The following is a 16,596-nucleotide window of genomic DNA, read 5'->3' as shown; positions in this document are numbered from 1 at the left end:
CTAAAGCTAGCTTTTTCAGACTGAATTGATCTTCTGTAGACATTTAAAAAAATATTTAACTTACCTATTGTTTGTGCCTTCCTTTGCAGGAAATTGATACCTTGTCAAGGTGGAGATTAATCATTTGTATTTGGGAGCAGCAGACCTGGGGACCAACTACCTCTCAAAGGTTTTATAAACCAATCACATAAACTCCTAGTCCATGGCTCTCAACCCCCATCTCACCTTCAAATTTGTCTTACCTATGGCATTCAGGAGGCAACTAAAAAACTTTGTGAAAAATTACTCAGATGCGGAAATAAAAGTCAGGGAAGCAACTTCTAATGACCCTTGGGGTCCTTCTAGTTCTCTGATGTTAGATATCAGTGACCTGACTTTCAACACAGTTTCTCTCTCAGAGATTATGAGTATGTTATGGCAGAGACTCAAAGACCATGGGAAGAACTGGCGCCATGTGTATAAATCCCTTACCCTAATGGATTATCTCATCAAGAATGGATCAAAGAAAGTTATTCAGCATTGCAGAGAGGGGTTCTGTAACCTTCAAACACTAAAAGATTTTCAGCACATAGATGAAGCTGGAAAAGATCAAGGTACCCGTTGATGTTTATACATTGTGCCAGTAAAGATTAAGAGTTTGGGAGGGGATCATTTTAAAGCAGGAGCTGGGGGAAAGTTGTTCTTAAATGTACTAGCTGCCTTTCCTCTAGGACAGTTATGGTTTTCAGTTTAATCCTTTGTGTTGACTCTTGAGTGCCTTAGAGAACAATATTTTGTTTTTCAAAAGGATGTGTGAAACTAACACACTTATGTATCTGATAAAATGATGTCTTATAGATGATGACCATATAAGAGAGATCGTATGGTATTTGTCTTTCTGTCTGACTTATTTCACTTAGCATAATGCCCTCGAGGTCTATCCATGTTGTTGCACAAGGCAAGATTTCATTCTTTTGGACCTCGAGGGCATCATGCAAAGTGAAATAAGTCAGAGAGAGAAAGGCAAATACTGTATGATTTCTCTTATATGTGGAGTTGAAAAAAAGCTCATAGAGAGAACAGATTAGTGGTTGTCAGAGGTGGAGGTTTGGGCGGGGAGAAATGGGTGAACTGATTTGTTTTTGTCTAAATAAATTGAATTTAAAAATAAAGTGAAAAAGAATAAATACACCAAAAAAGTTAAAAAGTTGGACTTGAGGTCCTACTAAATTTAAGTATAGCAAAAATAGTAATGAATAATTTTCCATGAACAAACTTCATGATTGAAGTCAAGGAACTATGTCCTTGGAGTTAATATGTTATTTTGGGGAGCTAATCCAACCTTTACCCCCAGTACCATTTTGTAAAGATCAGTATATCATACTAAGATATATATCTCTTTTATAAGTTAAAAGCTTAGGAGTCTGTCATCATAGAGTGTTGTCATTCAACCTGGGGTTGAATCCTGACTCTGCTACTGCCTAGCTGTGTATCCTCAGGCAATTTACTAGATTACTTGAGGCCTCAGTTTAGCTCTCTGTAAATTGGGATAACAACAGTATCTGTCTCATAGGATGGTTGTGAGGAGTGCAAATATGTTTGCCTATTTTTCCCCAATAGATGTCAGCTCCATGAGGGCAGGGACTTTGTCTTCCTTGCCCATTGCTGGGTCTTGGCAGGAGAGGAGCCATCGACATTGGTTGAGTGAGAGAATAAATGAAAGAAAGAGAGTGAATATGCAAAATGGTCCAATTTTGTTTAAAAAATTATGTTTATGTATATAAGATAAGAGTTTAGCAAGTGGTACTGGTAGTATTAGAGATGATTTTTATTTTGTTTTATATAAACTTGTATATTTTAAAAAACATTTTATAATTAGACCAAATAAAACCAAGGTGGCAATGTGAAAAAGAAAGAACAGAATGAATAAAATAGGAAGCATGGTAATTTGATATAATAATGTCACTGTAATTATAATTAGACTGGAATTTAGTCATAAATGTAAGAAAGTGTTTCTAAAGACTATGGAATCTTCAAAAACTATGAAGGAAGTAGTTTTATGAATACGGAAATTTAGGTCATTAAGTAATTTTGTTGGGGGTGGAAGAGGAGAAGTAGGGAAAGGCTGTGCAGGATACTGAACTGAGAAGATTCAGTAGTGCCTGATATTCTGCAATGGTAAAAGAATCAGCACTTCCTCCCCATCTAATGTAAAATTATAGTTTGTTAAAGTGAATAGTCTTATGAATTATGAGAAGAGGATAAAATTCAGTGCAATCTCTGTGTTAAGTATACATTTTTAAAATAGTCTTTTTTAGAGCAGTTTTAGGTTTACAGAAAAATTATGCAGAAAGTACAGAGTTCCTACATACCCTTCCCCACCCACACATGGTTTCTCCTATTAATATCTTGCATTAGTGTGGTACGTTTGTTACAATTAAACCAGTATTGATACATTATTATTAACTAAAGTCCTTAGTTTACACAAAGGGTTCACGCTTTGTGTTCTGCAGTTCTATGGGTCTTGAAAAATGCAGTGTGTGTGTCTACCATTCCAGTATCATGCAGTGCAGTTTCACTGCCTTGAAAGTGCCCTGTGCCCCACCTATCCATCCTTTCTCCCCTGCCCTGAACCCTTGGCAACCACTGATCTTTTTATTGTTTTTATAGTTTTGCCTTTTCCGGACTGTTATATAGTTGGAATCATTCCGTACATAGCTTTTTCAGAATGGTTTCTTTCACTTAGCAATATGCATTTAAGATTCTTCCATAAGATTCTTTTTACAGCTCGAGAGCTCATTTTTTCTTCTTCTTTTTTTTTTTTTTGTGTTACGCGGGCCTCTCACTGTTGCGGCCTCTCCTGTCGCGGAGCACAGGCTCTGGACGCGCAGGCTCAGCGGCCATGGCTCATGGGCCCAGCCGCTCCGCAGCATGTGGGATCCTCCCGGACCGGGCCACGAATCCGTGTCCCCTTCATCGGCAGGCTGACTCTCAACCACTGCGCCATCAGGGAAGCCCTCATTTCTTCTTTTTTTTCCTTCACTTAAAGAAAAAAAAAAGCTTTATTGAGATGTAATTCATATATCATACAGTTCACCCATTTAAAGTGCACAATCCTATGGGTTTTGGTGTATTATTTTTAAAATTATGATAAGATAAACATAACATAAAAATTGCCATTTTAAGTGTACAGTTCAGTCACATTCATTACATTCACACTGTGGCACAACCATTACCACTGTTTATTTCCAGAACTTTTTCATCACCCCAAACAGGAGCTCTGTAACCATCAGTAACTCCGTGGCTTGATCTAATCTACTTCCTGTCTCTATAAATTTGTCTGTTCTGGGTACCGGATATAAGTGGCATCATGTAGTATTTGTCCTTTTGTGACTGACTTATTTAACTTACCATAAAGTCCTCTAGGTTCAGCCATGTTAGAGGATGTATCAGAACTTCATTCTTTTTATAGCTGAATAACATTCCTTTGTATGTACTTACTACATTTTGTTTATCTATTCTGTTGATGGGTTCCTGGGTTGGTTTCACCTTTTAGCTATTGTGAATAATGCTGCAGTGAACGTTAGGGTACAAGTATCAGTTTGAGTCCCTGCTTTCAATTCCTTTGGGGGTATACTTAGGAGTGGAATTGCTGGGTCATATGTTAAGTCAATGTTTAGCTTTTTGAGGAACCACTAAACTGTTTTCCTTAGCAACTGTACCATTTTACGTTCCCACCAGCAGTGTAGGAGGATTGCTGTTTCTTCACATCCTTGCTAATCCTGTTATTGTCCATCTTTTTTTTTTTATTATTATAGCCATTTTACCAGATGTGAGTAGTATCTTATTCTGGGTTTGATTTATGGTTCCCTACAGACTAATTATGTTGAACATCTTTTCATGAACTTGTTTGGCCATTTATATGTCTTCTTTGGAGAAATGTCTATTCAAATCCTTTGTCCATTTTTAACTGTTTTGTGTTTTTTTTTTTTTAATTTTAAAGTTCTTTATATATTCTGGATACAGGACCCTTATCAGATAGGTGATTTGCAGATATCTTCTCCCATTCTATATAGGTTGTCTTTTTACTTTCTTGATTAAATTTTGAAGAAGTCCATTTTATCTGTTTTTCCTTTGTTTGCTTGTGCTTTAAGTGTCATATGTAAGAACTCATTGCCTAGTCTAAAGTCATAAGGATTTATACCTATGTAAGAGTTTTGTAGTTTTAGCTATTACATTTATCCTGGGTCCATTTTGAATTAATTTTTACATATGGTGTAAGGTAGAGGTCCAACCTCATTCTTTTGCATGCAGATATCCAGTTGTTCCACTACTACTTGTTGAAAAATCTGTTCTTTCCCCCATTGAATTATATTGGCACCTTTACAGAAATCAACCATAGATATATGGGCTGATTTCTGTACTCTTAATTCATTCCATTGACGTATATATCTAGTCTTATGCCTGTGCCACACTATTTTTAGTAAGTATTTTGTAGTAAGTTTGAAATAAAGGAAAGTGACTTTATTTGCAACTTCAGCTTTGTTCTTTTTCAATATTGTTTTGGCTGTTCTGGGTGCCTTGCATTTCCATATCAAGTTTAGCATCAGCTTATCAATTTCTGCAAAAAAGGCAGCTAGAATTTTTCGAGATTGCATTGAATCTGTAGATCAATTTCAGGAATATTGCCATCTAAATAATATTATTTCCTCAAATTCGTGAACATAAGAAATCTTTCCTTTTATTTAAGTCATCTTTCATAAGTGTTTTGTAGTATTCATTGTACAAGTTTTATACTTCTTTTGTTGAATTTATTCCTAAGTTTTTTTTTCTTTTTTTGGTACTACTATAAATGAAATTGTTTTCTTAATTTCATTTTCATATTTTTCATTGCTGATGTATAGAAATTCAGCTGGTCATCTGAATTTTATATATTGATCTTGTATTCTACTACGTTGCTGTAATATTTTCTGTAATAATTATTAGCTGTAATAGTTTTTTTTGTTTGTTTGTTTAGATTCCTTTGGATTTCCTACATACCAGATTATGTCATCTGCAAATAGAGATACTTTTACTTCTTCCTTTCCAATCTGGATGAATATTATTTCTTTTTCTTGCTTAGTTGTCCTGGCTAAAACCTCCTGTACAGTGTTGAATAGAAGTGGTTAGAACAGACATCCTTGTCTTGTTCCTGATCTTAAGAGCATTCAGTCTTTCACCATTAAGTATGATGTCAGGGATGGGTTTTTCATAGATACCTTTTATCAGGTTGACAGAGTTCTCTCCTATTCCTAGTTTGCTGAGTGTCCTTATCACGATAGTGTGCTGACGTTTTGCCTTTTTGCCTTTTCTGCATCTGTTGATGTTATGTGTTTTTCCCCATTTATTCTATTACTTGGTGTATTACATTGATTTTCATAGGTGAACCAACCTTGCATTCTTAGCATAAATCCCACTTGGCCATGGTGTATATCCATCCTCTATTTTTTTGTGTGTTTTTTTAGGTCAGGTTTGAGGCTTAATGATGAAATTGGGGAATATCTTCTTGGGTTTTGAGCATGCTACGCTTCTTAATCCAGAAATTGTAAAAACATCAACTTCCGTTAGGGTTAAATTTATTATTAAAATTAAATGTTAATTAAAATTTTCCATGCCCAAGAGTTAGATTGTAAAAAGGCATAATTTTTGGATAATAGTGAATGAAATATAATCATTTTTGTACTTTACAGAACAGCTGTTTTATCACTGTACTGAGCAGAGCACTATGATAATTTCTTTTTAAGTAGAAAGAAAGGGTCAGCCCCTGCTTTAAAGAGTTTATGAGCTATTTTGAGCATAAAATAGATAAACATGCAATTATAAATATACAGAAAAACCTATTTATTCATTTATACCTTTTATATGTACAGGTATGGTATATATGGGTATGTTTGAATACACTATCATAAAGGTCTTTCAGATTCCCTAATGGTTGAGCTTAGGATTAAAGAAGTACAACTATGCTGTGTTGGACTTTATAAATACTCTTGATGATTTGTTAGCATCAAGAGAGAGAGGGAAAAAAAAGCAAGTTAGAACTGAATTGTCAACAGAAGTGTAGTACAGTTGACCTTTGAGTAATGTCGGGATTAGGGGTACTGACACCGCCCCCTCCCCCACAATGCACAGTGGAAAATCTTCATATATCTTTACAGTCCACAGTTCCACATCCTCGGATTCACCCAGGCACAGATTGTGTAGTACCGTAGTACATATTTATTGAAAAAAATCCACATATAAGTGAACCCTTGCAGTTAAAACCCATGTTGTTCAACGGTCAACTGTATATTCATTTGTTGATTATGGAAGGTTGATTGATAACACTGGTGCACACTATTAATTTAATAAATATTAATTAACGAAAAATGATTCCATTGGGGAAAATATTACTCATTTTATTTTTATCTTTTATACACTTCTCTTTTTATGTTTGTTCCCTAATGAGTATAACATATTAGAATAGTAGCTCTTGACATAATTTAATTTATACATAAATAAATGTATATATATATTTGGGGGTGGATGCATGCACAAAAATTTGTTACTGATGGTGTGTTCAGTTGAAATAGTTCAAAACCACTGGGTCTCAGGACTTCCCTAGTGGCGCAGTGGTTAAGAATCCGCCTGCCAATGCAGGGGACACGGGTTCAATCCCTGGTTTGGGGAGATCCCACATGTCGCGGAGCAGCTAATCCCGTGTGCCACAACTACTGAGCCTGTGCTCTAGAGCCCATGAGACACAACTACTGAGCCCGCGCACCTAGAGCCTGTGGCATAGCACAAAGAAGAGTAGCCCCCGCTCACCGCAACTAGAGAAAGCCCACGCACAGCAACGAAGACCCAAAGCAGCCAAAAAATAAATTAATTAAATTAAATTTTTAAAAATTGTATAAAAAAACCCCCATTGGTTCTCGTGATAGAGTCAAGACTCTTAGAGTGTTCCCAATCTACCTTTCTACTCTTATTTCCTTAGTCTTCAATCTAGGACATTGCATCACCAAGCATTCTTAATATATTATTTGCTTATACATCGCTGTGCTTGTATTTAAGATGTTTCTTCTTCCCTGTAATATTCTTTCCTTGCTATCTGCTTTCTGAACTCCTATTTAGTCTTCAGATCCTAGCTCAGAGGTCTTTTCCTTTGCACCCCCAACTCTCGTCTTTTCTTCGCTGGGCAGAATTAATTGCTGCAACACTTTATTCATAATATAAGAGTGGTATTTTTTACAGTGTATCTTATCTACTATATATATCTCTCCTTAGCTAAATTCTGAGGGTGTATACCATATGTTAATCATCTTTTTACCATCAGGCCTTGGCACATAATAGATAATCAATAAATTTTTACTAATGAAAATCATAAAAATAATAAGAGACTTGAAGAAAGGAATGTGATCATTGAAAAACTAATCAGTAAGAATGATTTTGTTCAGTCCAAGAAGAAAAAAAGCAGAGAGTGAAGTCTGTAATGGGAAATTAATCGAAGAGAAATTGTAGTGATCCAAGTAATCAACAGCTGGATCCTACCCTAGAAACAGGTTATCAAGAAGAGATACAGAAAAGATAAAAGTAGAAAATATTATAGAATAAAGTCTTTTTTTTCTCCATTGGTCTTTACACTTGCTGTTCCCTTTGCCTGGAGTGCCCAGATACCTGCAGTGCTTTCTGCATCCTCCGGATCTCTGCTCAAAAAGTCATCTTGTTAGTGCGGCCTTCTAGATGTACCTTATTTGTAAAAAAGCAGCCCCACCCGTTCTTTGTACTGATATGCCCTAGCCACCTTCTCTGTTTTCTTTCTCTTCATAGTATTTCTTATCTGACGTAGGGTATGATTTATCTTATTATTTGTTTATTGTCTGTCTCCTCCTACCAGAAAGTAAGTTTCATGAGTGCAGGAACATTTTATGTCTGCTTCGTCCATGCTCCATCTCCAACATTATAACAGTGCCTATCATATAGAACATGATCAATAATTAATAATAGTGATACTACAGGGGAAAAAATTCAGAAAACAAGTCACAGTAGTTGGGAAACAGGAGAAATTTATTTTCAAATAGTACATTAGTTAACATTTTCAAATAATGTTTTCAGTATGTTTTTCTTCAACTTCCAGACAGCTTTTCAGGTGAAGTAAATTTAAAGCAATGAATAATCTCAAAAAATTTACAATAAATACATGATTTTCCCTATGTTTTCAGACTTTTGGGACACTGTATTATACTTATTGTAGTTCTTTTTAAGGTTAACAGTTGGACACATTACTTTATATTTCGAGATATTTCACCTGAAATACTGGAGGTATATTGTGAGGTAAAGTTCTTTCTTTCCTGTATGGTAATCTAGTTGTTTGAGCATTTTTAGATTTTAATAATAGAGCATTTCCATGTATGGTATCTCATTTGATCCTTACAACATCTTATGAGGAACGTAGGATATGTCTTATCTTTCTTACAGAGATGATGAGTTAACACTCAGATTAAGTTTTTTAGGTAAGGTTGCACAGCTAATTAATGGCTGAACATGATTAAAACATATATATCCTAATACTGTTTAGTTCTATTCTATTATTATGCTACACAGCCTCTCTTAATTTTTAAGGAGTTCTTAAAAATATCCTAATAGTTTCATTGAACTACCAGAATGAACTTAATTAAAATTGTCTGAAAAATACCTGGTTGAATGTTTCATACTACTAAACAATTTATTTAAACAAATTATAGTATTCTTTTTATAAAACCAATTCAGATTCTCAGAAATGCATATTTATAACTTTATGTACTGTTTTATTCTCAATTAGGTAAGTCATGAAGTTGTGGTTAATTTCACTTAAATGGGCCATTTTACATTTATATAAAGTAAATATATTTTATACACATATATTTAAACTAAAGGTAGATTTTTAAAAGGTACATTTTAAAAAACAAATTTTCAGTGTTGTTAAAAAGTTATATTAAGGTATTTTACTAGAAGTAGCATGCCTTGATGACATTACTGCCATTTTAGTTTTCTGCTGTCATTATCAGTCATCTAATTTAGGAAATTAGACAGTTCACATTTATGTTGATGGCTGATTTTGTATAGGCTGCTTCTCTGTGTGTCTTCCAAAACTCAAGGATGAACCCTTACCATTCACCTACCCATTTGCTCACTGAAGTCGTAATGTCTTGGGGTAAGAACAAAGCCTTTTAAGCCGTAGTTAAGAAATTAAAATGTGAAAGGTAAATTTTCTGGAATATGTAATACATTTCTTTATATTTACACTAGCTTATAAATGATTAAAATCAACGTTTTTTGAGAGGGAGTTTGTTTTTTGAGTTCAGGTACTCGTAGAAGGAGAGAAAAACTCAGGTATTTAGGCTTAGAGAAAGAGGAAGCCTGGGCAAATAGGAGAAAAAAGGAATGATAGGGATTTTCTTTTCAAGGTGACTGAAATAAACTGAATAGAGACAAGATACCTGGAAAGAGAAAGTTCAAGAAAAAGAAAACATTTCAAAGTAAAAATATTATTTTAGATCTTGGTTAGCTGTGTTAAGGCTCTAAAAGTCAAAAAACTAAAATTTGGAGGTATTACTTCTCTTACAGAAGGGACTGGATGTGGAGAGTGGGAAGCAACAGTTCCTAGGCAGTGTGATGTAGTGACTGAACACTGTGGAAAAAACTCTAGCTTCAAAGGGCACAGACTTAATTTTTTTCTACAGCTGTCAGACAGCAGTAGTCAGAATTCTCTAACCATTGAACTCACCTGCTAGATGTTGGTGGCGTGACTAATTAATGCAGTGTAGGTGTGCTGACCTATCGAGAGGCTGGTTACTTAACACGATGCTGCTGAGTTCATTTATAGCTTACGTGAGCAAATGCGATTTCCTATAACAAACATTTTTGTAGTCTTGATGAACAAATGAATTTCCTTTAACAACCATATTATAGACTTTTGGGTCATGATAAGCCTGTTCTGTTATTGTTAAAAGTTATATTACTGTGAGTTTAAACAAAACCTTTATACCTAGTTGAATATTTTGGATCGTCTTTCGCTCGTTTTCAACAAATAGAGTCATACTGATAATCATAGTAGCAAGAAGCAAATCATGAATTTATATAAAGTTAACTGTTCCCATCCAGCCAGTCTTCCCACAGTGCTCTTTGTTTATTGTACTCATATGGACAGCAGACAGTAAACACAAAAGGGCCAGTAACCAGGTTAGGACTTCAGTGCTGTGTCAGCAGAATCATTCTCTTCTCAGGTTCTCATCAAATAAAATAGCTTGCATTTGTATACTAAAGTCAGTCAAATTAAAGTCTATATTTTGTTATTTTTATAGAGCCAATCTATATTTTCTAGTTTATCAATTTTATGACTTTGGGAAAGTTTCTTACCCACCCTAAACTTTCTTTTCTCATCTGTAAAATGTACTTCATAAACTCTGAGGGTGGTTGTGAGGATTAGAGATAATGTCTGAAAGTCAGGCACATAGAAAGTCATAAGTCAATGTTAGGTAAAAATATTAGCCATTGACATATTTTTACTTTTATTATTTCCTGCAGTGTATATTCACGTTCAAGTAAAGCTTCATGCAAAATGTACCAGAAGTGCTTTCCCACTGCCTGTGGAGTTCACCCATCCGTAGTGCTTTGTCCACACGTCCGTGGTAGCACGCATGGCTCTGCTGTAATGACTTATTTTACCTCAGTCCCTTCACTGGACTGTGGGCGTGTGGAGGGCTGAGATTACTTTAGTTGTATCTCTGTTTCTTCACCTAGTTTGTGGAGGTGTCGAATAAATGTTTGCTGACTGAGTAGCCAGTGGGCTCTTGTAGGCCCAAAGAAGGGATTGATAGCTTTGAGTTTCTCTTTATCTTACATGTTCTTCTGTTTTTCTACAGTGTTTCTAGGTATTGTTTTATTTTTATTTTTATTTATCCTGCTTGGTGTTTGGAGATCATTTTTGACGTGAGGATTCTATGACTTTTCTGTAAAATTCCCAGCTCTTTCTGAATATTGCGTTTTTGTGTGTGTGTGATTACTGTATTCTTCTTTTGAAACTTCTGAGTGACTATTGGGGTCTTGCAATCTGTCCCTTACGACTTTTAGTTAATCTTTTTAATCTTGTTGCCTCTCTGTGCTGTATTTTGGAAGAGTTCCTTAGTACTATTCTTTGATTACCAATTCTCTCTTCAACTGTTAGATTTTGGAGTTTGCCTGGGTATTGAGGGTTTTTTCTTTTTAATCCCAGTGACTATAGCTTTCATTTCTAGGATTTTAAGTTGGCTCTTTTCATATCTATCTGTTCTTGTTTCATTTCTGCCTATTTTTGTTTTGTTTCATAATTTCATATTCCTTGTTGTGAATGTGATTCCTGTGTTAATCTTTATTTAGTATTTATTTAAGTTCTGTCTTAATACTTATTTAAAATCTTTGTTGTTAGATTTTTAAATCTTACAATAATATAGAATATTGATTTATAGAAGATCCTATAGAATCCTATAGAACATTGATTTCTTTTGGAGTGAATATATGTTTTTTTTGTTTTTTTTTTAAATTTATTTATTTATGACTGTGTTGGGTCTTTGTTTCTTTGCGAGGGCTTTCTCTAGGTGTGGCAAGCGGAGGCCACTCTTCATTGTGATGCGCGGGCCTCTCACTATCATGGCCTCTCTTGTTGCGGAGCACAGGCTCCAGATGCGCGGGCTCAGTAATTGTGGCTCACGGGCCCAGTCACTCCGCGGCATGTGGGATCCTCCCAGACCAGGGCATGAACCTGTATCCCCTGCGTTGGCAGGCAGACTCTCAACCACTGCGCCACCAGGGAAGCCCGAATATATGTTTTAATTGCTGCATTTCCTGGCCATCTTAAGATTTTTTTAAATCTATTTTGGAATTTTAGTTTTCAGGCTTATTTTGGGTGAGAGGTTCTTCCCCGGCTAACCATGTTCACTTTTCCATTTATGCTGATTTTTCAGTTTCCACCTCCAGTACAGCGTTATAAAGGTAGCTCAGGGGTCATGCCCTGTGATGATATGAGGGTGCCACAGATTCAGTTGCTGAGCCAGGGGGTGGCTTAGTTGAGTTCCAGGCCTTAGGGCTGCATTGTGTCCTTCTATTCCCACAGCTACAAATATGTTACAGCCCAGGAACCAATTAGTGGCTGTTTATTTTTTTTCCTTTTCCTTTTTCTTTTCTTTCCAGCCTTCTCTCACAAGCATGGATACCCCCTAACATCAAAGAGTGAGACCACCTCTGGTTCCCTAACACCTGAGGGGCTGAACTCCTGGCCTCCAGATCAAGAGCCCAGCAGCCCTGTGGCTTGAGCCCTGTTCAGTGCTTTTTCATTTCTCTGATATTTCTGGTTCTTGGAGGTTTTTATCTTGTGTTTCAGAACTGGTGATGTCTATTATTGCTGTGCATTTGGAATAGAGCAGAAGGGTACTTTGAAGCATGAACTTACTGTGCCAACTTGACTGAAGGTTTTTTATGAAAATAACTTGATCAGCTATACCGTTTGGGATACTTCTCCTCTTCCTCCGCACTCCACCCCATCCCCACCCCTGAAGGCACTGTGGAGGGTAGATCGGAAAGGAGACTGCAGATGAATAAATGATTTAGAACATCACAGGCCTGAACTAAGAGAAATGGAGAGGAAAGCATGGAATTAGAAGATGGTTAGTAGGTGCAATCAACAGACATGGATTACTAAGTCTGGGGAAGTGAATGTTCATACTTCTGGCTTAGAACGGAAGTAAAACTCACTGAGAAAGGAATATAGGAAGAAGAGTAGATCTTGGCAGGTCAGTGGGTCAGGAACGGAGAGAGGAGTATTATGATGTTGTATAACAAGAAGCCCAATATGTGTTTTTTGGTTTTAAGTCTGGTATGTGTCTTTCTTGCTGATGCATCTCAGTGCCCAATATCTTTGAATCTACCATATTTCCAAACCTTGTTACGTGACATTCGGTTGTGAATTTATATAGACTCCTCCCCTGCATTTAGGAAATTTTTCCTCAGCATATTATTTAACAAACGTTTCTTAAGTATCTCTTAAGTGAACAAGTACACTTCTGGCATTCGTGGATGTTATACTCTAATGGAGAAAAAAACATTTATCACGTAGGCAGTTAAAAACCGTGGAAGCACTCTGAAAGACAAGTGTAGGTGCTGTGAGAGTGTGTGAAAGCAGAGCCTGGCCATCGAGGCCCTGATGTACATGTAGGGCGAGGCGGAAGAGGGATTGTCATCTCTCAGTAGAAGGCTTTCCTGAAGAAGTGGAATCTGGGCTGTTCCCTCTGCCTGTATGTCTGCACAGCTGGCTTTTTCTTGCTATTTAAGACTCAGCTGATATGTTACTTCCTCAGTAAGACCTTCCTTGACTGCACCCTGAATTGATGTTAGCATGTCCCTCTGCTTTATTTCCTTTAGAGCATTAATTTTTATCTGAAATTATCTTCATTAGGGACCTTGTCTCTTTTTTCCTCACCTGTGCCCCCACTACTTAGAACATTTCCTGAAACTTAAGTGTTCAGGAAATGATTAAATGACTGTAAAAGTTAACATCCTTGGAACTGGTCTGTTGCATAGTTGATCTAGTGATTTGTATGTCCTTGTCCTTTCAGTTTGGGAGGATTGCTCAAATTGGCTTTTTCCTCATTCATTTTTCTATCTTGTTGACCCTCCCTCACTCCATTGTATCTTTCTAATGGGGGTTGCCAATGGTAGCATTCCACCCTCTGGCCACGGTGATGAGTATATGACTTTTAAGCTGGGCCACTCAGTGTCATTCTCCTGGATGTTTCAGATTTGAATAAATGAAGAGGGGGACTTCTCAGGTGGCAGCGTGTGAGATGAGAATCTGGAGCTGTCTGCGGTAATATCTACATTCAGATTGAAGAAGTCGACCTGCGAAAGGAGAAAATAAAGGCATTACACAGGGAGAAACAGAGGTGGGAGGCGGAGGGTCCTGGTAGTTTTCCAGTCTTGGCTTCATTTGTATCTGAGGCCCAGTTGCAGCCCCTGGTTTTCCCACGGCCCGTTCAAATTGAGTTTCTGTCACTTATAACCAAAACATTCACAATTAAACAGTATATAGCTTTATTTTTATTTTAACCTTTACCTCAACCAACAAGCTTTTCATCTTGATGTGTTTTACATAGTGTCTTTGGATATTGATCTCTTAACATAGTTTAATTTCTTATTTCAGAGAATCTGTTTTCTCCCTCCCGCCCTCTCCTCTCTTTGTCTGTCTCCCTCTCCTTGCCTCCTTTTCTCCCTCTCCCCCTTCCCAGTTCCCTTCCCTAGCCCCCCTTTTTTCAAACACAAAGCAGTTGTTGCCTAAGTTTATTCTATTTTCGGTACTATTCTATTTTAGTACTATGTATTCATTCTTTTTTGAAACGTATTGGTAAGAAGTAAGTAGACGCCATCTTATTGCTATTGTTATTTCATATCTCATCTCTGTTATTTATCTCAAGCAGGTTTATTGGGCTCTTAGATTTTTTTCACTTTCAACTTTGACGCTTTAAAACATCCAGGTTCCCGCTCTCCAGCATCTCGAGGGTGGTGGGAGGTAGCTAGGGCAGTGGGCAGCTTTGAATGGGAAGTTCACTTCTGGGTGATTTCTTCTCTGTTTTCTGTAAACTCCCGTGGCCCCACCATCCTGATGCTGCAGGGAGGAGCCCTCCATCATTGACTGGCATTCTGCTTGACATACCTGCTCATCCCTTGAACTACTGCAGCTGTCCTCAAATTCCACCAATCCATGCAGACTCCAAGTAGAATATTCCACATCTGTCCCATAATTTCTAGTTGTAACCTTTTCTAATTAGGAGTGTTGTAAGAAATTATTTCAGGCCAAGCAACTTTCTCAGGCAGCTAAGTTATAAATTGTCAATTAGTATTTTTCATCTATTTGGCTCCACTTGTATTATGTCAAGGAGAAAACTGAGACTTTTTTGGTCATTTGCTCCTTTATTGATTCATTCACTCAGTAAATGTTTATTGAGCATTTACTATGTGCCAATCACTCTTCTAGACACTAAAGAGTCTCTGCCTTCATGGAGCTTGTATTCTAGGCGAGAAAAGAATAAACAAGTAAACAGATAACTATATAGAACAGTATTAGGTAGTGATCAGTGCCAAGTTGAAGAGTAAAACAGGGTAAGGGAATAGAGAGTGATGGGGGTGAGGCTGTTTTAGAGAGGATGGACAGAAGGAAAGCTTCTCTGAGGAGGTGACATGTGAGTAGAGACCTGAATGAATCAGGGGTCTAGTCATGCCAAGAGTCCCTGGCAGAAGCAACGGCCAGCACACAGCTCTAAGGAGGTAAAGAGTGTGGTGAGACTGCAGAATAAGGTGGCCAAGGTGGCTGGAGTAGAGGGAGTGAGGGGGAAAGTGGAAGGAGATGAGTCATGAAGCAAAGAATGGGAAGGCAAGTCCCCCCACCAAATGAAGCTATGTTAATTATCCGGGAGAAGGTAGTATCTGGTGTGTTGTCCCCAAAGACTGATAGTCACAGCAGGCTTCTATCATGCAGCAGAGTGGTAACCCAAAACACGTGGGATTTTTTGGTTATTGACTGCAAGCCAATCATAGGAAATTAAGAGTGCTGAGTATAATGTGGTTTAAAGCAGTTATCAAAGAAGTTTGGAAGGAAAAAATGGCAAAGAAGTGAGATTAGATAAAATAATCTTGGAAAAGATGGCAACTTGAGCAAAGGTTTTTGACATTGTCCATATCAATCTTAATGAAATGACTGGCACTTGGAGAACATTGGTGGCCCCTGCCGTCTAAATATACCCTGAATTTGACTATTTCTCACTACTTCCACTACTGGTAAATTATAGCTGGAAATATTAACACTTTAATTCATCACACTTGGAGCCCAAAACGAGCATAGTAGTGAATCTTTAGGGACTTTCAGTTTACTTCTGGAAGACATGAGATGTTAATATGAGTTGGTCCCAAGATGTGGAGAGATATTTCCTTTATCATTTCTCATGGGAGATGGTTGAGAATAGTACTAGTAATACTATATATTTGAATGAGTATAATTTTATATCTGTGAATTAACCTGAACAGGTATGCAGTTTTCAGATAGGAAACTCAGGCTTAGACAGACCACCTAACTGGCTCAGAGTCACTCCGATGGTTAAGGACAACAGCAGCATTATTAGAATTCTGGTCTTAGACTGTCCTCTGGCACTCTATTAATGGCATCATGTTATTTTGATAGGATGTTATGTCAGAGACAAGCCAATTGCCCTCCCTTGTCCTACCCTAATTGTATCCCTAAGTTATACACAATGTTGATTGTGGATATACACAATGTTGTGGGTACACCTGCCCATCCATCATCCATCCATCCATCCATCCACCCATCTTTGTATTTCTCTATCTGCTTCTCTCTTCTATCTATAATGGTTTATTTTCCCCTATGCTTTACAAATTTGGATCATGCTATGCATATTACTTTAAATCTTTAGCCATATGTCATGGTCATACATACATACAGTATGTCATACATACATGACATACTGACCTAGAAGGTCAGTACATCTAGATCTGATTCATTCCTCTGTATGCCTGTATTGT

General features: G+C 37.0%; 1 protein-coding gene across 1 annotated transcript in view; it reads left to right on the top strand.

Moving 5' to 3' along the window:
* Positions 1-244: 244 nt before the first annotated feature.
* ENTHD1 (ENTH domain containing 1) overlaps positions 245-16,596 on the top strand; it is a gene marked incomplete at its 5' end in the record, with an annotated part of 98,170 nt that continues 81,818 nt past the window's right edge. Inside the window, one exon of the mRNA XM_082665074.1 lies at positions 245-593. Coding sequence (XP_082521200.1) covers positions 245-593 — 349 coding nt within the window. The remainder of the gene's footprint in view (positions 594-16,596) is intronic.

The sequence above is a fragment of the Grampus griseus genome, assembly GCF_964374135.1.
Source record: "Grampus griseus genome assembly, chromosome: 11".
NCBI lineage: Eukaryota > Metazoa > Chordata > Mammalia > Artiodactyla > Delphinidae > Grampus > Grampus griseus.
The sequence above is the reverse complement of the archived record's forward strand: the minus strand, read 5'-3'. Positions and strand labels throughout refer to the sequence as shown.